Source organism: Marmota marmota, unplaced genomic scaffold (genome assembly GCF_001458135.2).
Source record: "Marmota marmota marmota unplaced genomic scaffold, marMar, whole genome shotgun sequence".
Taxonomy (NCBI): Eukaryota; Metazoa; Chordata; class Mammalia; order Rodentia; family Sciuridae; genus Marmota; species Marmota marmota.
In genome coordinates, this window is record NW_026000019.1 from 17,312,227 (window position 1) to 17,337,722 (window position 25,496).

General features: G+C 45.5%; 1 protein-coding gene across 3 annotated transcripts in view; it reads left to right on the forward strand.

Annotated features, from left to right (window-relative positions):
- Tnr (tenascin R) overlaps positions 1-25,496 on the forward strand; it is a 430,671-nt gene that overhangs the window by 390,255 nt on the left and 14,920 nt on the right. For all 3 annotated transcript variants that reach the window (XM_048809995.1, XM_015492060.2, XM_048809996.1), the window contains 6 exons: positions 2,786-2,905; positions 5,748-5,891; positions 6,750-6,880; positions 7,803-7,935; positions 22,572-22,723; positions 24,077-24,173. In XM_048809995.1, the coding sequence (XP_048665952.1) occupies positions 2,786-2,905; positions 5,748-5,891; positions 6,750-6,880; positions 7,803-7,935; positions 22,572-22,723; positions 24,077-24,173 (777 nt within the window). The remainder of the gene's footprint in view (positions 1-2,785; positions 2,906-5,747; positions 5,892-6,749; positions 6,881-7,802; positions 7,936-22,571; positions 22,724-24,076; positions 24,174-25,496) is intronic.

The window sequence follows — 25,496 nt, forward strand, 5'->3', positions numbered from 1 at the left end:
CTCTGAGGTGCCATTCTCAGGCCTCCTCCCTGTGCCAGGAGGGACAGTTTGCGACTTCTCTCCCCACTGATGGTCTTGTCTAGTAATAGAATCTAGAGTCTCCCTGTTGGTGTCTTATTGGTTGAGATGAGGAACTTTCATGGAACTTCCAATATGAATAATGGCTGCTCAAGGACACACGATGCAGGTGAATTCCAGAACAGACAAGTCAATTATCCCATCTTACTTTTAAAAAGACTCAGGGAAGGAAATCTCACCTGAGAGAAGAAAACAGTTGTCACTCCAGTGACAGGAAGCTGGGGTCATGAGGTTCTTCATCATGTATGGCCAGAAGACACCAAGTAGCTGCCTTTGCTCATGCCTTTTGCTCCTGAGAGGAGCTGGCACCAGCGGCCATGAGTCCCTCACCCATGGTGAAGGCAGTGGAGGTGACACAGCTCCACGTGGCATCCTGGGCCACCTGCAGGGGCACTCTGTAGCCCGAGTTCTCAACCAAGTCCTCCCATTAGACCCAGGTGCCTCCTGCCCCCCAGTCAGCTCCTGAGTAATGAGCTCCAGGATGGGAGGCAGAAGGGAGCCACCAGCTTGCCACACGGGAAAGTGGCCAAGGGAAGTCCCAATCCCAGTCTTCCTCCTAAAAAATGAGCCCATTGGATGAGCCTGAAGGCAAGGCCCCTTAGGCAGCTCCTCTGCCCCTCCCTCTCTGGCCCCCTTGACCGTGGACTATGCAGAATCAGCAAAGGTTAGCTGTGGAAGTCACTAGAAGGCACAGCCCACTTTTTCTTCCAGACCACCTCCTAGTTAAGCCAGAGCACAGAGGAAAACATGCAGATGGCCTCGTTACGGGAACACCTGGGTTTCCCGAGGGTGCTTCATTCCCCTTGAGAATGGCATTTCCTGAATGAGGCAAATGTGCCTTGGAATTCCTCACAGCTTTTTTTTTTTTTTAAATACATTTTTTAGTTGTAGATGGATACAATTCCTTTATTTTATTTTTATGTGGTGCTGAGGATTGAACCCAGGGCCTCACGTGTGCTAGGCGAACGCTCTACCACTGAGCCACAACCCCAGCCCCCCTCACTGCTTTTTCAAGCTCAGAAACAGCATCTCTTTTTTTGGCAATAGTTACACTTACACACACACACACACACACACACGATTTCACAAATGTGAAAAATTGTTCACCATCACAAGATAGCACAGAATATTCTACTCTTTCTTAGTCTCCTTGCAGGTCTGACTACCAAAAACCTAGCCATATTTTTTACTTCCATCTTACCCTGAATCATTGAAGTATCTGGTCAATAAATGTTGACCAGAAATAACATCCAATGAGTCAAAAGAAGCCCCCTTCCCACCTTCTTGAAAATTATGTTACAAAAGTCCAACTTTTTCTCATTGAAAACAATGGATTTCAAGAACATCCTACCCTCAAGGTAAAAGAGAGCAGGAGCTTGAGTCAAAAATCTTCTTAAATTCTTAGCCATAAGCTTTAAGTATTTCTAAAGCAGATACGCAGTGGTACACCGGGCCAAGCCACCCTCCTTCAAGGTCAGGCAGAGTTATTTTGGCAACTGCCAGGAACTTGACTATGCTCAGAAGTGTCCTGGTTCATGGTTGTTTGTTGTTGCTGTTTTAACTTGAGGTCTATGAGCTTACGTCTTCTAGAAATAAGCACTCCTGCAGGGCGTGGTACTTGTCTCATGGTGTCATACACATTTCAGAAATCAAGCCAACTGAGGTCTAATAAGGGCTTCATTGGAAAAACTCTTGGAAACCACCAAGTATAGATAAAATTCAAATTTTTAAATCATAAAAAATTTCCTGGTTGTTGCTCTGTGATGAGAGACATAAGGAAGGAAAAAAAAATTATTCAATTAGAAAGCAGAGGTAGATGAGGAGCGGATCTTGGCTCCCCAAACAAATTGTATGACCTTTAGGTTGAGCCAATACCTTAACTGTTTTAATAACATCCATTTCTAAAATAAATCCCAATTTTATCCAACTTGATGGAAGGGAAGCATAGTAATAAGGCAAAGGCTTATACAGCCTGGGCAAGTAAGAACAGACAGGTGATCATGTGACATCTCTGTGCCCCCACAGGCACTTGGCCTCCCGAAGGCTGCAAGAATCCCTTTGGCTCTCAGTGCCACAAAAGCCTGCCCTGGATCAGTCCAGAGTGAGCCTTGGGAGCAGTGAGCAGGAATTCAATAATCAGATATGACTTTGGAGGCTCCCGTATCCCATGCAGTCATCCGCAAGCACTCCCCGAGGACCTTTGAAGTTTCAGAGCTGGAGACACCCCTGCACTTCCACCACACTTCCTGAAGTGCATCAGAGATCTTTCCACAAGGCACAACCTAATGTCAATGAAAGAGCAATTAGACTTGGAAGAATTATTACCTCATTAATTAGAGAATTATAACAATTTCTGTAGGTTCTGAGTTTCTGCATCTAGATTTAAATGTCTAAAACACAACAAGGATACATTGAAATTCCCCATAGCACCCGCCACCTTGTTCTCCACTTCAGAAATTAATGGATGAATTAGAAAGGAGAGCTCGGGGCAATGGAGGTGGGGGCTGCACACGGGGCTGCGTACTTGAGAGCAAGGAGGAAAGGAGACTGTTGGAGCCAGAAGAGAGAAGGGAAAGAGGGCTCTGCTCACTTCACCCTGGCTCAACACAGCAGCAGACTGCGTCAGGGGCAGGCGGAACTTCTGGGCTGGGTTGAACTTCATCCTGCAGCTTTCTTACCTGTACTGACCGCTCCTGTTCCGTTCCAGCCATGGATAACCCTGTGGATCTGATCGCTACCAACATCACCCCCACGGAAGCCCTGCTGCAGTGGAAGGCTCCAGCCGGTGATGTGGAGAACTATGTCATTGTCCTCACACACTTCTCAGGTAAGGGTCTACGGGCTTATGCCTCAGGCAGGGGTGGTCAGGATTGGGGCTGAAGACCAGGATGGAAGGGAAGAAGCAAAGCATTTGGTGAGTCTGAGGGGCAAATTGGAAAATGTACCGCTTCAGTTATACCATAAAGACCTCAGGTTAGCCCCAAACTCTGCAAACTGCCAACTGTAGGACTTGCAAAAGCTGACTCTGAAAGGTGCAGGCAGGGCAATTGTACAAACAGAGAAAGAACACTGGGAAAACAGCTCAGAACTGAGATAAATTTGCCCCAAAGCTCTAGAGACAAGAAAACAGACTTTTCTAGATATTTATAGAGCAAGAAAAACACTGAAATTATAGGACCAAGCCTGGAGCAGATAATAAGTGATAACAGGTGACAGAGGATTCAGAACTGCTAAGCTTTCCTGCTGGTGTGGTCTTCTGGCCCCATGTCCACCTCACAAGTTTGAACCGACATGAAACCTTAAATTTAAATGTCCCCTTCATCATGCTTGTTCATCTCAAATTATTTGACATTGAATAGAGAAACCCAAAGCAAAATTGTGTACTTCAAGTCTCCTGCCTTGGGAAAATTGTTTCCCTGCCCGAATTAAACATGTGATCTCAGAATTGTTATGGGTTATATTCAGGAATCTAGTGAACGAAGATACCAGAAAACAGAAGGCAGGCAGATGCCTTGATTTTCAAAAATGGCAGAGAAAGCCAGTTCTGTAAACTGTAAAGAGCTAAACTTATTGTCAAGTTTGGAAAAGTAAAAACTAAAACAGACTCTTAAACAGAATGGAAAGGGAATTCGTGATTACTGCATACCAACACAGGTTCACCAAGAATGAGTTTTGTCAAAGGCATTTTACACCCTTGCTTTTTACTGGCAAGTCCACCAGCACATTTGGGTTTCAGCAAGGCATTGGACAGCTCTGCCTATCACTTAGTTCTTCATTAAAATGGAAAAATGCATGATGCATTAAATTTGGAGTGAAAGGACCCTGCCCAAGAATGGATTTTGCTGCTGTGGCTGAGTCCTAGCCAACCCCTCTGTGTCCATCTGGGCACCCGAAGGCCCTCCATGTCCTGATCTGGCATTTCTTAACTCTTGTCATGCTTTTTAGAGCCCCCCATGCATTAGCACATCTTTGTTTTTTTCCCTCCAAGAAATCCTCTCCCCATAGTTCTGCCTAGAAAACCCATCCTTCAAGTCTTCGTTTCAACACTGTTTGGTCAAAGATTTTTTGGTTGCCACAGGCAGTCAAATACACCTGTCCATAAACACAAAGCACACATCTCCATCAGAGCAATTTGTTTCTATTCATTCAACAAATGCTTCTGATACACCCTCATGGGCCACATGCTCGTCTCGGCTGGAAAGATTCAGGACCATGGCATGAGTTCTTGTTTTCATGGAACTCGCGTCTAGTGATGGTGCCGAGAAGGAAAAGTCACGGTCTCCTGTGAGCAGCGGGATGGTAGAGACAAGCACGCAACATGGTGGGCCACATCTGATGGATGCTAAAGGGAAGAGAGGAGGAAGGCCTCACATAAAGCAAAAGAAGGTGAAGAGAAGAAGAAAGGAATTCCAAGAAAAAGAGCAGCCTCTCTGCGTTTGCAGAGGTGTGGGAGAGGATAAGGAGTCTGAGGAAGCACCGTAGTCTGGTATGATTGGAACAGTGATTGGGGGTGGGATGTTGAGGGGGAGATATTAAAACGATAGTCATTATGTATCTCTTCCAACTTTTTAAACTTGTCTGTGTGCCTTTCTGTGCCTTTAGACCACAATAAACTTAAAACATCAGGCCCTACCTAGTTGGGAGATGTGCCTAATAAACTTGGTTAAATGCTGAATGATTTGATAATATTCTAATTGCCTAATGGAGGGCTTGGCCCAGATCTAATGAACAATTTTATCAACAGCTTGAATGAACTCAGAGAGGACAAGCTTATTGAATTTGTGTATAAAACAAAACTGTGATTGATCGAATCCAAATTCAAATATATTTTAATCAAAATAAAGGTGGTCCAAAACTCAAACAGCAACAGTAAATGCAAAACTCTGTCCATGGGCCCAAAGAGCAAGTAGGCCAGGGCGGGTGGGGTGGTGATACACAAGGCCTTTCATTGGCAATAGGCTCAGCCTGGGATGATAGCACGTGGCTGTCCTAAAACCCCTAAATTAATATGAATAGCAGAAATGGAGACAGAGACTGGCCCTGTTTGGTCAGTGAATTTTAATTATTCTCAATTCTCTTCTAAGCTTTGCATTCAGCAGGGACACTGCTAAACTTTGACTTGTTCAGAGAAAAGCATTCAGGACTGTTAAGATTTTAGAACTGTCACATGAATGTGATGGGAGGAGGAGGCTGAGTTTTGTTAGTCTGAAGAAGACAGCACTTGATTGTGAAAGGTGGTGGGGAGGAAAATGTCACATAAACCAAGGATTCAACTTATTCTTTGTGGTTCCAGAGAACTAGGCAGAAGACAGACAGAATTTACCCTCCATATAAAGTTTCTTATTTGTTTGTTTGTGTTGGGTTTTTTGTTTGTTGTTTGCTTGGGAAATCTCACCCTTCTTCCTACCTTTGGATGTGGGGTGAAGAGTTCCTATTGGAAGTGCAGGCTGCCATCTTGAAATCATGAACTATAAGGAATATTTTTCTCAGGATGTAATAGGATGTGAGAGGGGATCCTTTTTTAGACCAGGATACCAAGCTTGATAACTTATAAAGGAGTTTTTCCAGACTTCTGTGGTACTGAATTCTTGTGAAGCATTTAGATTTGGCAGGTCTTTCATAAATTGAGTAGTCCTACTCGGTCCTCACCCACATTCCTCTGATTTCAGTTGCTGGAGAGACCATCTTGGTTGATGGAGTCAGTGAGGAATTCCAGCTCATCGACCTGCTTCCAAGCACCCACTACACTGTCACCATGTATGCCACCAGTGGACCTCTCACCAGCAGCACCGTCAGCACCAACTTTTCTACCCGTGAGTACATGGTCATCTGCACACCTGGACTCTAGATCCTAGAAGTGACCCATTTCCTTATGGTGGGCTCAATTTCAGTCCACAGGCTTTGGGCAGTGCACCTCTGAGCTGTTATTTTGGCTGACTGTGTGGTCCGAATCCAATGAAAGTGTGCCATATCTCTTGGTCAACACATGTCTACTTTCCTGCTCCCATCCTGGGTCTGTGTAATAGCAGTAAAACTCGGCCAAGAGAAGTAGACACTGGAAATGCATCTAACCCAGAGCAGTCCAACAGATATTAAAAATATACACTGCTATGACCCAGCTACTAGAAGGATGAGGCAGGAGGATCACAAGTTTGAGGCCAACCTCAGCAACTTAATGAAATCCTGTCTCAAACTAAAATTTAAAAGAGCTGGGATATAGCTCAGTGGTTGAGTGCTTGTCTAACATGTGTGAGGCCCTCCCTGGGTTCAATCCCCAGGACCTACCTATGGGGGAGACAGCTACTAACTAAGAAGGGTCATAACCAAGAGAACAGTAGACCAAGGTAAAAGGTGAGAATATTGTAAGTTCCAACATAAACTCACATGGTAGTTGGAAAGGATCATGGTCACAGGCTTAGAGGATCAGATGGGAAGATGTCACTCCCAGGCCCAGAAGCCTACGTGAGCAGAACAGAGAGTAGCTGCAAGAAAGATCACAACGCTAAACGATTATCTTCTGACCCAGAAGCACCCTTTATGCTCCTGTCCACGCCAGAGCTGAGGGCAGCATGGGAGCAGCCCACAAAGGTGGGCAAGGAGATTTCGTGCCTGAAATCAAGCAGAGAGCAGCTGGAGATTCAGGCATCCCCTGGCATTTCCCTTCTTTGCAGTCCTGGACCCTCCCGCAAACCTGACTGCCAGTGAAGTCACCAGACAGAGCGCACTGATCTCCTGGCAGCCTCCCAGGGCGGAGATCGAGAATTATGTCCTAACGTACAGATCCACGGATGGAAGCCGCAAGGTAAGAATTTGCTGAAAGGGAGAAAGACCTCTTCTCCTAAGCAAGGCTGCGTGGAACTGGCCAGTGGAATGAGAGGGAGGGCAGGAAGCAATTAACAGGAAGCTGCTAGGTTTCCCGTGCTGGGGACAAAGGCTGCTGCCGAGCATGCTCAGCCAGGTGGCCCCGGTGTGGTCCTGGCTCTGCTGCTGCTCACCACACAAGCTGGGCAACACCCCAGCCCTCTCCCAGCCTCCCAGTCTTCTCCAGAGAAGCCACTCTGCAACTTCACCAGGTCTGGTTGAGCTTCCTGTATTGGGACGCAAACTTTGGAAACTTCCAACTACTTGGCGTTGGAATAACTGATGGCTTCAGGGGCAAGTGAACGGGGGCTGGATCCCAGGTTCGACAGGCTTTTATGTCTTGTAAGCATTAGAAAGGCAACATCAACAAAACCCACCATAAAAAGATGATGAATCTTTGTCTTGGTCATCAGTGAAAATTATCCACTAGAGCACTGGTTTTGAAATTCTTGTTCTCAGTGGGCTTCTTTTAAAAAGTGAAATCATATGCAGGGGACAAATATACAGGATAGACTGCAGCAGAGGTAGCCTATTTGATGGGATCAGGGCGGCCTAGGGTCCTGTTTGCTTACCTGCTTCTGCTCCTGAGCAAGTTCAGTGCAATCTGCAGGCCACTGGGTTCAGTAATCCAGGTACCTAAATTTATCCCAGTGTGCATTTCTGAGATAGGAGCTGACCTAAATCTCACACGGGAGCTGGTCTCTGCTTACTGGCACATTTTTTTCCTTCTGTGGGATGGTGGGGGCAGCAGTAGCCACTACAATGCTGACCCAGCTGGCCAAGGAGTTTGGACTTCCCTTCCCCACTTCCCACAGTGCAAGCCAGTCTCTCCCTTCCACCTCCCTTCTTCTGGCTTTGTGTAGGAGCTGATCGTGGATGCAGAGGACACCTGGATCCGGCTGGAGGGGCTGTTGGAGAACACCGACTACACCGTGCTCCTGCAGGCGGCCCAGGATGCCACCAGGAGCAGCATCACCTCCACTGCCTTCACCACAGGTGAGGAAGTCACGGCCACTTTGATGACTTCTCCCCTGGGTGACTTTGGCTCCTTAGAAGCCTCTGCTGAGACTTGCCCTGGGAGGAGCCTGACACAGAGATTCAGCTGCCTCCTCCTTCCTCCCACCTTCCCAAGGCTCTGCTAGGAAGCACCCCACTACAGGGTAGTCACAGGACACCCAAATCCCTGCTCCACCTGGACCAACTAATGCACCCCATAAAAGTTCCTTTGAGTTCCAATTTTCTGCATGTTTTTCCAGAAAAATTTTCCTATTTCTCTCCTTCCTCCCTGGCCTATACCTAGACTCAGCTGGTGTCAGGAACAGCGGTAAATCCTCAATATTAAATCTACAGCCCTTTTCCACCAGCAAAGTGGTTTTGCATCCAAAACTCTACTCAGTCCTTAAAACAACTGGCAAGGACAGTCTTTCTATCCTCATTTCGCCCACAATGATATGTAGTACATAGAAAATGAAAGACCTACGTGGCAAGTGAGTGGCAGGGTCCAAACCTAGACCCAGGTCTTCTACATCCAGCTGTCCCTCCTGCCTGCCCTCACTTCAGCCAGCAGAAGATACTTGTATCTGTAAGAGGAAACACCTGACATCCCCCCTTGAGCACTCATCTCTGCCTGTCTTACTGCATCCCGTGTGTGATCCCAGTTAATCCTCACGCCCACCAATGTGGCATAGGCTGTTGATAAAGAGTCCTTTCTGCAATCTCCTATGACACCTCTCTAGTTGGCAACGTGGGACTGCCCAGCCCGGGCTGAATTCTCTCCCTGCCCCACATTCTGGGGATGTGGTGTGGGGCAAATGTGGGCTTTTTACCCCTAGTCGCATGGCTGCCTGCCTTCCTGAAGTACCAGTGTGGCTGGATCCCTGTCCCTGTCCGAGAACCTGTCCCTCCATCCCCAGAGAGGGGACAGGAACTCCCCCAGCCCCACTCCGGTGCATTCCCCTCAACACACCCATTCTGAAGGACAAAGCAGGACACTGTTGGAACGTGCCACCTCTACCCGTGGTCCTTTGGGAGTGAGGTCATGAATGAGTCCTCTTTGCCCTTCTTTTTCATACTGTTCAATACTTCACAAAGGGTCTTCAGTGAGCATATTAATCAGAAAAACAAATGTTTTAATTAAAAAATAAAAATAAACTGTGGTCATACAACCCAGACATGAATCCAAGACGAGTCTTTACCAAGTAGAACTTAGATGACGCTTGATCTCTGTTCAGGGACTAAAATCAATTATGCTGTTTCAGAGGTGTCTTAGCTGGAAATGAGGGTGCTGCCTCTTCTTGTTGGAGCCCCTCCCTGCACACTCACAGGTTAATTAAAGGTCCTCCGTGGTCCGCTTCCCCAAGCTACCTCTTAAAGATCCATGGGATGGAGCTTTCCACTGAATTAAGAATTTCTTTCCCATAAAAAGAACACAGATGACAGACACTTAAACGGAGCTCCCAATTTGCATATTTATGAGGTTAAACTAATCATTTTATTCCCCAAATGCATGGGCTTCAACACTTGCTCATTGTGGGATGCGCTTTTCATTCCCGTCCTGGGAGGCTACAGCTAGCTCTGGTGAGCAGTTGACTCTATGCCTGGAGCCTCTGTGGAGTCCTGCAGCTCTGCCTCACTGCAGACCCTCCCCTCCCGGGCTGTGGAAGTACACCAGCTCACGTGCCCATTGCTGGCCTCTCTTAGACACAATGCACTAAGGGATGTGCAAGAGTTTGGGTGTGGTGTTCCCGATCCAGCTGGGGGCTCAGCAGGATCAGGTAAGCCAGGGGTTCACAACTCACAGGGAGATATGGAGAGAGGCCAGGACGGTGATTTTATTTAGTGGACAGTGCAGGGGACTGACAAGATATATTTAAGTGTGTATGTGAGTATGTAGGTGGGTGGGTGGGTAGATGTGGGTGTGTCTACGTGTGTTTGCAAGACTTTGGCTGACACTGGCTCCGGGGGCATGATCAACATCAACAAAGAAAGGAGAAAACTAAAGAGTCCAATTTCCCAATGCAGTGAGGGTAGTCACTAACTGAGCTGCTTGCTCATGTACAGTTGGGGAACTTGGCACTACCACCACAGTACCTAGGAAAGCAGTATCCATGTTTGGAAGTTTTTGCAGTTTTACTAGACAGCTTAAATTTAAATGTCAGTAGCTGATGAGTACCAACTTGCTGGCTTTGTCTTGGAAATTTATCAGAACCCACTGAAACAACTGGTTGCAGAATGGAAAACTCTTGGGCAGAAATAATGCATTAGAAATGACCTTCATAAAGCTGTGACAGACCTAATAGATGTTGACTAAATTAAATCCTAGCTGCAAAGTACCAAAGAGGGGGTCTCTAGTGAAACAAAGCTAAAAGGACGAGGAAAAGACTAGTACCCTCCACAGGGTTGGCACAGGTAGAGAGGTGCAGCCTGCAGAGTCCAATGCCCAAAGTCCTCATTTTGAGCTCTGTCTACCACTGAAATGCAAATTTCCCTAAATAAATAACACTAGGCTACATTGTCACTTGCATGTTAATATTAATGAAGGCTCTTTGCCTGTGCCAGTCCCTTCTGCTCCCCTTTCTTGCCCCTGCCAAGAGCAAGTTTTATTAAGGAGGAAGAGAATACAAGGTTCTCTGCTTCCTAAGGGCAGGGTGAATATGGTACCAAAAAGAGAAAGAAGCAAATCCGAAAAGCAAAGTCTCTTCACTTACATGCAAGATTGGAACCCTGCCAGCCGGGCCCCAAGAGCATGAACTACTCCTGCCCAGCAAGTCTGTGGAACGGAAGAGCCTGCGTGAAGGCAACCAGGGCAGAGGGATTTAGAGGCTGGTTGTTTTGAGCAGTTAGCATGCCATCTGACTTCACTGTCAGTAGGGGAGTTTCCCTCTTAACTGCATCATATTCTGAGGGTGGGCAGATCCCACTCACCATTCTGTGTGCTTTCTAGGCCTTCTCTGATGAAGAGTGGCCTCAATCCACTGAACAATTCCTCGCCTTGTCCCAGGTGGACCAAGATAAGAGATCAGTTCAAAATAGGCCTGTCCAAGATGACCTGGAAAAGAGTTGGTATCCCAAAAAACAATAATAAAAATAGAAAAGAGAGAGAAGAGAAGAGCTGGTCTCAAAACCTCCAACACCTTTGATCAAGGTGTTTTCCCCGCTGTGTTGATGCCACAGAACATAAGCCCATTTCATTCTTTCCATCATGTTAATAGCTTCCTGTCCTCTTGTCGCTGGTGTTTGCACAGGACTCTGGGGGGAATTAAATACAAGTATATGGAAGAGAAAAAAATATGGATACATTATTTATAATCTATTGTCGCCTGAAATTTCATCCAAGGTCTGCTTGTCTTTTGGAGACATGAATATAAATGAGGAAACAAATATTCCCCGCGGAGCCACGGGGACTTGGTACAATGATCTTCTGAGAGGCAGGTTTCACTGTCTCTTTTAATACTATAAAAAGCAAACAAGTCTCTCGTTAAAGCTCATCCTCGGAGACAATGAACACTGTAAGATAGGTTGCCTTGACCTTGAGGTTAAGCGAAGACAATCATTGGCAGAGGTGCCCAGAGACAGGTAAGAAGAAATTTTCTCTCCTTACCTTTGCTCCAGTCCTGGCTGTCCCACATCCAGGCTGAGCGGCTCTGTGGGCTGGAAAACTCGTCCTCTCTAAACACTAGCTTCAGTTTTTGAGATTGAGAAAATTAATGAAGATTACCAAATTGTAGGCTCTGGAACAACAGATGGTGGGTCTTGGAAATTCACACGCTTACCATAGATTTCAGTTGGATGGGAAAGCCTGACACCAGTCCCCCACCGTGTCTACCTGGTGTACCCCGAGTATCCCCTCTCCAAAGAAGAGAGCTAATAGGGTTCTCTCTGTGGCACTACATAAAAACAGCTTGAGTTCTTCACCAAGACAAGCAAACCCCTAAAATGACAGGTCCCCCTTCTCCTTTCTTTGAGACCTGGCTGTGGAGAAGGAAGGTGGTCACATCCCACACCACGTGCAGATGAATAAATGTCAGTCAGAGGTTTGCACTGACTGCACTGCCCAGCTTGCTGTGTATCCCCAACGCCAGCCTCCACAAGATCCCTCTCTGGGTTCACTCACTGTTTCCCTTCGCCCCATGGCTCCCCCTTCCAATGTAACCATTCTAATGTGTTTGCGTGCCTTTCTGAAAAATGTGTACCAGTAAAATGGTCTTGAGTCTAATTTAAACACATTTAAATGGGCCTGGATCACACAAGTCAGTCCCTGTTCTCATATATATATATATATATATTTTACTCAGCACTTTTTCTAGACCATCCATGTTGTTAGACAAATATTTTTGCTTCCAGCAGTTGCAAAGTACTGCATGATATAAGTACCTATCACATTTTACCGATTCCACTCTCCCAAAGAGGTCCATCCGGCCCTCTCCAACCTTCCACCACCCGAGTGTGGCTTGGTAAATGCCTCCTGTGTGTCGGCTTGTGGATCAGTGAGGCGACGCCTCTGGGTTACACCTCAGGAGAGCGATGGCTGGGTCAGGAATGAGTTGCCTCCGCATAACTAAGCATTGCTCTGGGGCTGCCCGTTCCCCCCAGTGGGCCGGGCTCCTGTTGCTCACGGCCTTCGTCATTCCTGATGACTTGACGTGGTCCAGCTATGTCATTTTTGACAGTCTCCTGTGTGTAACTGAGGTAGCATTGTTCTAATCAATTTCTGTAAATAATGATGAGCTTGAGTTTAAACGTCTCTCCATATGTTTGTTAGCCTTTTGAGCTTCTTTTTCCTGATACCTGATCGTCTGGTTTGTGCACTTTTCTATCAGGTTCCGATAGGATTAGCAATTAATGTTTGAGCTTTGGGAGTCTTAAGAAGTTTTCAGTGTATTCCTCTAATTGCTTTCTAGATTTATCTTTTATATTCAGTCTATTTTGTATGTGGTCTTAAGTAGGGATACAGTTTCATTTTTATTTCTAGAGTGAACCAGCTTTACTAACATGATATACTTACTAATGACCCATCTTTTGAGTGGATTGATTTGTGGTTCTTTATTGTATATTAAGTTCCCATATATACACGAATTTGTCATCTCTGAATTTCCTATTTTATTTTATGGTCTATTTATCTGTTCCTTTGCAAACACTCCATTGTCTTTTTATATCTATAGCTTAATATCTTAATATAGGGTGGAACAAGTTTACACAATTTTCCTTTTCAGGGTTGACTTTGCTATTTGATAGTGTTTATTTTTCCACAGGTGTCACCTTATTTATCAAATTTAGTTTATGAAGTTCTACAAAAGGAGTTTCAACTTGAGTTTAGATTGGAACTATGATGAATTATGAATTAATTTGGGGAGGACGGACAAGTTTAATAATACTAAGTCATCCCTTCTAAATGCATAAATTAGATCTTCATTTATCCAAAGCATGCTTATGTTTTCAAGAATTAAAAAATTTCCCTATTGCATTCTTTATGTACTTGGCCAATTTCTGAACATTTTATGATTTGTATTGCTTTGTGACTTTATAGATAAATTTAGATAATATTTAATAATATTTATAGATAAACAGAGATAACAGTTCTTTAAAAATATTTTCTAGTTAGTAATTGCTAATGTGGAAAAATATTGAATTTTATATATTGATCCAGTATCTAGCAATCTCACTGAACTCTCATTACTTCTAATTATCTATTGTTTCTGTTAACATTTTTAGGTCGATATTTATGCCATCTACAGATAAGGACAGTCTTATTTCTATACTTCTAATATTTACATCTGTTATTGGTTTTTTTTCTTTATCACATTAACTAGGACCTCCAAAACTACATTAAATAGTAACAATGGTATTAGTTAATCTTGACTTAAGGAGAATTCAATTAAAGCTTCATGCTGCATAATCTTTGCTAAATCTTTTTGAAGTTTCTTTTATATGAAAAAGAAGCTAATTTTTCTAAAATAATAAAAATCTATACTCAGCTAACATTAAATAAACCAGAACATTATTTGCTTAGATTTGAGGTTTAAGACATTTGTCAAGGTAGAGAATTGTATTTTATTCCAAGTTAAGAGCTTTTGTAATTAACTTTATCAAATGGTAAATTTTATAGCTCTGAAATTTATACTTTTATACAGTTATTTCTCATCTACTAAAGAACTATACAGGAATCTCAACCATTGAAATTTCTCTTTAAGCAGAATTCTAACATACACAATTTTTTCATAGTTTTTCAGATTGATTGAATATGAGTTTTCATTGTACTCTTATTAGATTTAGCAAGCTACTATATTTTATGCTTCCTTTTACATCTATAATCATAAAAAATAGCCTATATCTTTTTTTATATCTTATTGGATTTTGAAATCCATGTTTCTCTAACTGCCTTGAAAAATACAATAAAATAACTGAGTAGCTTTCAATCTTCTTCTACTTCTTCTTTCTCCCTCCTTCCTCCTTCTCCTTCTTCATCTTTTAATAAGTTGTTAGGACAGAATATTTGACTGCCACTTTGCACTTACACATTTTAAAAATTAAATATCTATCCAGCCAGTCATGATGGTGCACAGCTGGAATCCCAGCAACTCCGGAGACTGACACAGGAGGTCATGAGTTCAAAGCCAGCCTCCACAACTTAGTGAGGTCCTAAGCAACTTAGCAAGACTCTGTCTCAAAATAAAAAATAAAAAAGGTCTGTGATGTGCCTCAGTGGTTAAGTGCCTCTGGGTTCAATCCATGGTACCAAAACAAATATATCAGTAGATAAATAAGATAAATAAAAATTAAATACCCAAGTTTTTGATTTCTCACACCAGTTTTGACCCTTTATAGGCTTCTTGAAATTTACTCATTTCATCTGAGTTTTAGAATTTAGTAGACAAAATTCTTCAAAAGACTTTGTTTTTAATCTTTACTGCATCTCTCACTATGTTCCCCTCTTTGTCTTAATTTTTCATCTCCTCTATTTCTTACTCAGTCTTCCCAGTGATATATTAGGTATTAGATCTAACAACCCCATTCATGTTTCTATTTACCACTATTTATTTTTAGAGTGCATCATCAGAGTATATCTGATATAAAATTCTACCTGGGCATACTTTCAAATCCCTCTGGATTCCTAGCTTCCTACCCACTTCACCTCCACCCACACAAACCCTGTCTAGATTTGGGGTTTTGGCTCTGGGTTGCTATGGATAGACTTTCTCCTTATCTATTCTTTGATTAAAACCACCACCCCCTTTTTTGGGGTGGGGGAGGTACAGGGGTTGAAATCAGGGGCACTTAACCACTGAGCAACACCCCCAACCTTTATTTATTTATTTATTTATTTATTTATTTTTATTTTCAGACAGGGTCTAACTAACTTGCTTAGGGCCTCGCTAAGTTGCTGAGGCTATATTTGAACTCTCAGTCCTCTTGCCTCAGCCTCCTGGGCCTCTGGGATTACAGGTATTCACCACCACACCTGATAATTAAAGTATTTTATTAGAGACAAAAATAAGCTATTTCCCACAACTAGTTAATCACCTTCACTTTTCATGGCTCCAGAATTTGTCACTGCTAATTTGTGTACTTAATCGAAGTTTGCAATAACTGGTTTTGTAAAGCAAATTCCCTGAAATCTAATATTCCTGAAGAAGGTTGTTCGGGAATCAGACCTTCGTGTTTGAATTACAAGTTGATCAGATATAGAAATATTAGACACAAATATTTGCTTCCAACATATTTTAAAATATTCTTCCACCGTCTTCTCACATGTAGCATTGCCTTTGAGAAGTCTAATGTCAATCAGATTTTTGTTCTGTGGGAGAGCTGATCTTTCCTTCTAGAAAGTTTTAGAATGGTTTTCTTTCTTTATGACAGTTGCACATTTCATTCTATGTCTTAGAGTTCATTTATCATTTTATCTCCAATTTGACACTCTATGAGCCCTGTAAATCTACGGTGCTTTATCTTTACCTCTGACTCATTTATCTTCATTACTTATTTAGGCATTTCCTCTGCTTTTATTGGCTTTCTAGGGCACTTATTACCTAGATGTTAGAATATGAACTGTCCTCCAAAACCTCCAAATCCCTTGACTTATTTTTCTTTTAATGTTTTCTTTCTCTTTTTTTCTCCCCTTTATCTTCTCAAACAGCTCCTCGATTGGATCTTCCAGTTCATATAGTTGTATTTAGCTGTATTTAAAGCCCATTTCTTCTTACCTACTGTATTCTTACTATAAATTATTATCACGTTGTCCATACCTAACGTTTCTGCTTAAGTTGATTTCTTATTCTTCTTCATGTTGTTAATGTCTTTCTTTATGTTCTTAAAGTTGTCATGCTTAATTAAAATCCTGTTCTAATAACTGCACCAGAAGATCAACATCATGTGGCCTGTGGACTTTCTTCCATGGGAATCCTACTCTTCAATGAGTGAATATTCCGTCCTGTGGAATCATGTTCCTTTGGGGTTCTCGGCTCCTTTTACTGGCCATGTGTATAGTTGAGAAGGACCAAATCCTGTGAATGGACAGGTAATGACTTCTGTATGGCAATATGGAAGAGAGAGCAAGAAGATAACTGCAAAACTTTCTTCCAACTATGTTCATCCTCTCTTTTTTTGGTATTGTTTGGTCTGCCTGGTTGGGGGAAGGTGTTGATTTGTTTTTCTTTTTTTTGGGGGGGGGGAGGGATAATTCTGGCCTTACTGAATTAATTGGGAAATGTTCTTCCTCTTCTATTTCTTGAAAAAGATTATATAAAATTGGTGAAGTCACCAGTGATGACACCTGGGCCTGGAGCTGCCTTTTTGTGGAGATTTGAACTACAAATCCAAATTTTCAAAGTCATCACCATCCTCTTCTGGTTATTCCATTTCACCTTGAGTGACCTTTGGGAGATGGTAATTTGTAAGACATTTCATCTAGATTGTCAAATTTATTTGCATAGAGTTATCTGTACTAGTCAATAGGTTAGGGATGCAGGATCCCCCTTTAGAAAGGCAGTGAATTCACGTGGAACAGAAATACAGCCTATGATTGTCGTAAGACAACAGTATGAATGTTAGAGAAGGACCTCATACATCGAGGATTTGACCTTGTCCATTTCAGATTATAGACATTGGACATTTAAATTACGTTGTCCCAAATGTTTTCAGAACGTCTAATTATAATTCCCCTTCTGGTGACCATAAGGGAGCCATATAATCCTCTCAAGGATTTATACATCTAACTAGCCTGAGCATGCAGGCCTTCCAGGCCCTGGTAAGGGTTTTCAATTTTACTCTAGTTGGAAGGCAGAAACCATGGTAGAGAGAGAGGGGATGAGATAAGATCATGTTGCATTATGAAAAGATCACTCTGGCTAAAGGAGGAGAATGGACACCAGTGGAGCCTAAAGAGCGGAGGGAGACGAAGCCAGAGGCAGCACCATGACCCCACCTCTCCTGGCCATGTGGCATGAGGAGCCACAGAGCAGAGCCACGTTTGCAAAGCCAGTCTGTGATCAACCTAATCTGCCACGAAACTGGATCTTCTGATGTAAGTGAATACGAAGAAAAAGACAAGCTATGTCAGAACATTCCTCCGCTGTCAGGACGCGTTCAGCCGAACTCTGAAGAGAAGATTCAGAAGTCCTACCCCACTTGCTGGAGGGTAGGAGGCAAGGGGTCCACAGAGCTCCGGACCTTTCTCAACAGCTCAGCATAGGATGGAAAAAAGCCATCTGCTGTTCAATTGATTCTCCACTCCCAATACCTCCTTAAAAGCTTTGCCCCCTCTCCCCCGGGTTCCCACCACTCCCTTCTGAACGGCGTCCTCCAGACAGTCTCACCCCATGTAATTGCTTCTCAGCACTGCATAAGAATGCTCTTTCTTAAAAATAACCTTAAAGTTCATCAGAGACTCTTCAACCTGTTGCCTTCTGCAGAGAGCTCAACTCCTGCACAGCATGGTCTGCCCTGCTGACCTCCCCTGCCCCGTCCTTGGTCTCTGGTGCCCTTCATCCATCCAACCCACCTCGCGCTTTGTCTCCTGCCGCATCTTCAGTTTCCCCCGGGGGCTGTGCACTCCCACAGGCCTGGAGCACCCCCTCCACCAACGTGGGACTGAGTCGACATCAGATAGCCTTTCTGATTGGCACTTGGCAAGCCCTGCCCCATGCCAGCCTTTGCAGCCCCTGCCTTCAGTGCACGCCTACCTTGACGCTCTGCTACCACACCCCATGCTGATCTCTATCCCAGAGTGCTTAGGACTCAGAGGACGTCTGTTTCTCCCACCAGAGTGTGAGAACCGGAAAGGCAGAACTGCATCTCTTTTCTTTACATTCCCATCTCGTAGCCCAGTATTTACAACCTAAGACATACTTCCTATATGTTTGTTGGATTTTCTTATTTAAGAGAATAAACATGTAAATGAGTTGGAAGATGCCACGAGAAGGCCAAGGTAATAGATGCAGTTCACACAGGCTGATCTGGTCACCTTGCCCCATCCATGGTCTCTGGCTGCTCCCAAGAGTCTAGCGAACAACTTGATAAATGTGGGTCATTAATTTTAACATGAGGGGACCAGGTGAGAGTCAACTGCAAACTCACTTCTAGAGAAAAAAATCAAAGTGCTGGTCGACGAGGTCACTTCGCTGCTGGTGAAAAGGAATAACAATTTGATGGAGAACTGGTGAGCCACACACTTCGTTCTGCATTTACAGAGAAACCTGTTGAGGCTGTTCTAGGGGAAGACACTGATGTCACAGCTTCAGTCCTGAAGAGGAGGCCAGAAGAGCGGGCAGCGGCAGGTGCTGTCCCCAGCTATTCAATCTGACCATCTTAAAGCCTGCACCAAAGACACAAAAGGAGTAAAGTCAGGGACAGAGAGCTTCCTCTTCCTCTTCCACTCCCGCTACCGGGGGCCACCTGATTGCACTGTGTGTCACGTAGATGGTGGCTTCCACTCAGCATTCAGCCCAGTCTGCTGCCCAACGCAAACCAATTTCTGAGCAATTCTTCGGGCAAGTGCCCTGGTCCTGTTGATCTCACAATTACATCTGGAAACACTTAACCATGAGACATGTCAGCGGACTGGCCGCTTGGTGCTGCTTCCTCTCAACTTGGTCATCGCCACAGCCTGTGCTAAAAATAAAAAAACAAATTTCTTTGTCAGGCCAGGCTCAAGTTATTGCGCCAAAGGGAAGAAGTCTCCCAGATCCACTCTTGGTACTAAAATCTCTACCTTTAGAAAAATTACCGGGATAATGTATGGGAGGTTAAAGGTGAATTTCTAATGTTGCTCAATGGAGTGGCATCCAGAGAGCCAGGAATGATGGAAATCGGCCCTGACAGTCTCCTAAAATGGATGAAGGCCCAGCAACATGCTCATGGAACCAGGGAATTATTATGTTCTCAATTATTAGCTGACCAAAGGTCCAGCGACCCTGAGCAGAAAGAAGGGGTAGGATCCAGGACATGAGGATCAAACACAAGGCTAACCAGACCTCTGGTCCCCTGTCCTTCCCACCATATCCAGTCTAGATCTTGGGACCAGCAGCCCACTCGGGGCACATCCACCTGGGAACGAGAATGGGAAGGAAAGGGTGAGAGGCAAAGAGGACTCCTTCCGTTATCTACCAGATCTAGGCAGGGAGACAGGCCCCAGGCACCCTGTGTGTTTACCAACTCCACCTCTTGGCCTCTCCGAGGAGAAGAAGAAAACGGACAACCTAAATAATGGATTTCAAACCCAGCTTGTCTTCAGGCTCATCAAGGAGCTTTGGAAAGACACTGATTCGGGACCTAGCCCTTGACATGCTGCTTTAGTAGATCTGTAATGGAACACAAAATCTGAATTTTAATGAAGTTCTCAATTTGAGAAACCACTGATGAAGTTTCTCTTATCCGGTGAAAAGGAATAACAATTTTATCAAAGACTGGTGAGTACAAAGCAAGACATGGGCAGTGTGGAAGGCTGGATGGGGCTGGAGAGATGGTTTTGTAGACAGCTGTGTCTCCCCCAAGTTCCCAGGATGTGGAAACCCCAGGTTGCTGCTCCTGACAGTTTGTAAAAGCAAAACATTTTTTGATTGTCTTTCTACTATTGCCACAGACTAAATCACAGTAAATTGAACCTATAAACAAACAAATGGCCTTGCAATTTGTCCAGGGTAAGGCAAGTGCACCCAGCAGCTAAGCATCAGTCTCACGTGTATTTGGTAAGTGCCTCCACCAACCACTTAACACAGGGGTCTCAGAAGAAAGAAAGCACAGTCTATGCTTCCTCTCCAGAGGCACAATCTGGAGCCCTTTTCCCATCCAAAGTTTGTCATTCCTTGGACACTTTTATCTGGGGACCAGCTCCCTCAGGGCATATACCTACGGGCAAAGAGATTTTATTCTTCTTTCAAACTTGAAAAAACCTAATCCAAAGAGGCATGGTGGCACACACCTGTAAACCCAGTGACTCAGGAAGCTGAAGCAGGAGGATCACAAGTTCAAAGCCAGCCTCAGCAACCTAACAAGTTCCTAAACAACTTACTGAGACCTTGTCTCGAAATGAAAAATAAAAAGGGCTGGAGATGTGGCTCAGTGGTAAAGCACCTCCAGGTTAAATTAGAAGAAGAAGGAGGAGGAGGAGGAGGAGGAGGAGGAGGAGATTTAATGATGAAACCGTCCTTCATGGGAAAGGACTATTATTGCATAAGGCAGGTGTAAGGTGAAGGCCAAGAATATTGTGTGTTGATCTTCTAAAATGAGAAATTCCGTCAGTGAGTTATAAGGGGCGAGAGGAAGGCAGACGTGCCAGTTGCTGCAGAGACCAGGTCAAGAACAGCCTGAAAGCCTAAAAGCAATAGCAGTGCTCCCAAGGCAAGAGGGAGAGGGGACAGCAGCCACTTGCAACTGTCCCCTGCAGTGGAACTGTAGCCTTGAGAAATGGGTGGGATCAAGAACTTCTGAGACCTGACACACCAGAGACGAACACTAACAGGTTTCCTGCAGCTATTAAGGAAATCAGTTTTAAGGAGTAAAGATTTAATTTGAGCATAGAACCTTTTGAGGCAGCTTTAAACTTTGAGGTTTTATGTGATTGTGAACCCTCTGCTGCATGGAGAGATGTTGAGCTCCTGCCAATTACAGCATCCGCTCTACTTCCCGTTTTAGTAGCATCCAAAGAGTGCTCTACTTGGGGTCTAAAAACTTGCGTTCGAGTGGCCTGAGTAAGCCATGCGATCCTTCGGAGCACACTTTCCTTGTCTGTAAAGTGAGCCTCTCGATTTTTCTCCTCTGCCTTCCTCTCCAGTTTCTCACAAGAACGAAATGGAAATTTGAAAAGCACATGCTAAACTTATAGAAACGGAGTGCTGTTCCCTGGTGTGGCCACACCTGAAGTAGGTAGTGGGGATGCCCTGAACAGTGCTGTGACAGTGTCCACACTGCTGGACAGTAATCTGCAGCCAGTCCTTGTGCTGAGTGTGAGTGCATCTCCAGAGGGGCCTTGATGCAGGCCACCAAACTTCAGCAGTCTTCCTAATGATCTTCCTGATAATCTCAGATGGGGCTTTAGATGACAGAGATTTGGGTGAGGTTGCTGTGTCACCTTCCTTCTGAGACATGCTGTCTATTACCTACCATCTAACTTTCCAGGTGGTAGGATGTCACACCTGTGCTGTACTAGTTCTACCACTAGGAGGCACTGTAGTAACTGACCTGTGAAGCCCTCCCCAGCCTCTCCAGGGCTGCTACAGTTCGAGAAAGCCCATCACTAGCCCAGAAGATCACTGTATTTACAGAGCACCCAAACCACCCTTCCTGGCACGGCTAGCTGTGCCTTTAACTTGCTCTGTCAGCCCCTGCAACCCAGAAGGCTCCTCCAGTGGGCTTCTTGATTTGCCAGCTAAGCACTAAAATTTGTTCCGAAGCTAAACTCTCTAAGACACATGATTTAAGCTTCTCTTTCAGCTAATTAGATATTGTTCTACAAATTGGGCTGTTCTCTCTGAAAGATGAGCTGCAATTTACTTTCCCTGCCCTCTCCTTAAACTTAAACTGAACTGTAAAACATGGCCGTTTGCTTGTTTAGTACAATCAGGAGATTATTTTGTGCAAGGAATAGATATCCATCTTCTTGCTAATGCTGAGCTTGTTTGGGCATTCCTTAATGGCTGCTATGAAATGACGGAAGCTTTGCTTAGATCCCTTTTGCCCTTTTGAAAGGTGGACCCCATGGTGATTTATTGGCGCTCGTGCATCTGCGATAATCTCCTGAGTAACCGATCACAAACAACTGCATTAACACGTCTTCACTCCACAAGGGGCGGAGATCTTCACTGCCCCCATTTTACTGATGAAGAATTTGATCTCAAGGAAGTCAGGCCATTTGCCGACATCCAAACAGCTAGGTATATAGAGAAGCCAGACAGTGAAGCCAACACTTTCATCCTCAGATCCCTTAAATCTATTGTCAGAAGAATCCAGTGTCAGGTGAAGAAGAGGAAGGCAAAATGATGTGGAGCTCGGTGCCCACACGGCTCAAATCCACTGCAGATTTCTTACAGCTCTGGATAAAATTCCAACCCTGAGGTCCTTTGAAACCTTCTGGGGCCTGGGGCTCTTGGACACAGTGGGAGAAAGGATCTTTTCTGGAAATCGCCTCTTTTATTGTGCAGGGGGCCGAGTATTCTCTCACCCTCAAGACTGTGCCCAACATCTGATGAACGGAGATGCTCTGAGCGGAGTGTACACCATCTTCCTCAATGGGGAGCTGAGCCAGAAGTTGCCGGTGTACTGCGACATGACCACAGACGGCGGTGGCTGGATCGTAAGTACACACAGCTGCTCTCCTTGCATGCAGATGTCCTTGGTGTCACAATCTGCCTAGCTCAGCCTCTGTTGGCCCAGCATCACTATCCATCTGGCCATCCTTTCACCCACACCTCCGTGTTCAGTAGCCCAGTGGGAGATTTAGCCAGGCAGAGATGAGGATCAGCATATCCAGGCTGCAGTGACGTGGCCTGAGGAAGGGCCAGGATGACTGCCTTCCCTCCTGTCCCTTCTGCAAGGAGAGCGCATGCAGGAGGGTGCTGGGGAGAGGGGTCGTGGCCAGAGCCCAGGAACCTGCCTGCAGGGGGGCTGCAGCTGTAATAAAGCACGGAGGAGGATCCCCTCTGTGTAAGAGGAGCCTCCCTGGCCAGGCAGTGAGGTCCCTTCTCTCGGAGGATCGCACTGGGGGGTGGGGGCAAATGAGGGACAGAACTGGAATGGCCACCTCCCAGGACCTTCCCTGTCCTCCTCCTTCTCCGGAGGCTGATTCTCTCCCAGAATCCCTCAGGGAGCACCACTTACTGTCACGGCCCCCTCCGACATCTAACAGGCCGGTACAGAGCTGAAGGAAAGGGGGGGGGGCCTCCCTCATGGCCACCTCTCCAAACAGGCCACCGTGCAGATGGAGCAGTAGCTGCCTGGTGCAAGATGGAAATGGCCTCCCCTCCACCCTCTGCGCCTCCCTCACCAGCACTGCTGACGCACAGTGCCAGATCCTCAGGGCGCAAAATGGGTGGTTTTGGAATAGAGTGAAACGGTGACTATGCTCCTAACAGCCACTCTCGGGAGGCATTTTCTTTTATGTCTCTGACATATCTGTGCCTCCTTCTTAAAGCATAATTGGAAATTGAAGCCGAGGCTGATGTATTGGAGGTTAAATGAAATTAGCACTTAAACAGCTCAGGATGTGAATGATATGCAGTTGCTTTGGCTGCAATAAGACGATGACAGTTACCAGATGATTTGAAGCTGCTTCTGTTCCTGTGGAGAGAAATGCTTTCTACCACACTCTGTGATACAAAAGATTAATTTGAGAGTCAGACCTATTTCCCCTGACTATTTGGGAGCTTGATAAGTGTCCTGAATCCTTTCTACATGGTAAGGGGTGCAAATTGGCATCAATGTCACCTCACAGCCTAGTCACCAGGGGCCTCTGTGCTGCAAGGAAGTGTTGTGAGCATTTCTTCCAAAAGCTGCAGTGTGGATCCTGAGCTCTGTTCTGAAACCTTCCTTATGTGGGCATCTTCGCCATTGTCCATACGGGACCCAGTTGCACCAATTTATTCAATTTTATTCGCAGTCGCTTTTCCTGATCATCTCCCCCCTCTCGCGTTCCCCTTGATCTTCACAGGTATTCCAGAGGCGGCAGAATGGCCAAACTGATTTTTTCCGGAAGTGGGCGGACTACCGCGTGGGTTTCGGGAGCCTGGAGGACGAGTTTTGGCTAGGTAACGCCTGCTTCGCGCTTTGTCCTGGTGTGCTACTCTGGCTTTTGGTGCAGCTCTCTCCTTTCTGCGTCCATCTGGAATCATCCGGAACCCGTGTCTGCTGAGCAGCTGACAGCTTGCGGATTGCTTTCAGAACCCCCTGCCCTGTTTGGCTGCACTATTGATCTGTTTTATCTTATTGTGGTGTTTTCCTCTTTGCTCCGTCTCTTCCCATCCTCATTAATAGTCTCTTATGCTGATGGGTCTCGACATAAGGCAGCTACAAAGGGAAGGAACTGCTAGGCAGGGGAAGGGGCACCGGGAGCAAGGGGCGGGCTGGCCAGGGAAATGAGGCCGGTCGCTCTGCTCGGTTCCTTGGAGCATGTCATTGCCTGACTGGGAAGGAGAAGGAAAAGATGAAAGTGCCATTAGAGGTGAGCGGCAGTTTCTTGGAGGTCTGACGCAACAGGAGGTTTAGATGGAGAGCTGGGCCAGCCTGAGAAGGTGCAGAAACACTGGAGCCAGGCAGGGGACCCAGTGTCTGTTCACGATGCCCACATCTCCCACCTGGTTAGATTTCCATAGCGACTGAGAAAGGCCGGCAGAGGAGAAGGCAGAGAATCAAGTTCCATATTGGTGGTCTCCTCTCTTCCTCCCCTGCGCCATCTCATCCAAGCCTCACCATCTGCCCCAGATGTCCAGGTAGCAGCCCCTGAACTCCCAGGCCTCCCCATTGCCCACAGAGCCTCCGAATGATCTTCCTCACTCCCCATGTCTGAGCAAGGTCAAGCCCTCCGTGAACCCTTTACAGTGACTCCCCCTCACACCCAGAGGAGGGGCAAACAGCTCCCCCACAGAACAAGGCCTCTCCAACCACCCCTGCCTATCACACTGTCCTTTCTGGCCAACTCCAAACTCCAGATTGCTCTCAGAACCACTGAGATGCCTCTGTAAGAACACTCTCAGCCACTTCTCCCCGCAGGCACTCGGGTGTCCAGCCACCTATATGCAAAGTCCAGCTAAGCACCCCTTCCTCCATAGGGCCTGTCCTGACCATTTCCTCACCTGTCACCTGTGGAAGAACTGGCTCTCCTCTCTCTGTTGTGACCCAAATCACAACATCCCTATCCCTTTCTGCCCTCTTGACTGTACTGTATAAGCATTGCTCTGGGCTGGGCCCACCCCTGCACCCACCCCATACCCATCTTCCAATGCCATTGCCTGTAGCCATGCCTGGGGATAGTAGGTGCCCACAGTACAGATGTCAATCATCAGTGATAACCATTTAGCGAATATCAGATAGCCAAATCTGTGCTTGCCAATGTAGGTAATAAAAAAAGGTAA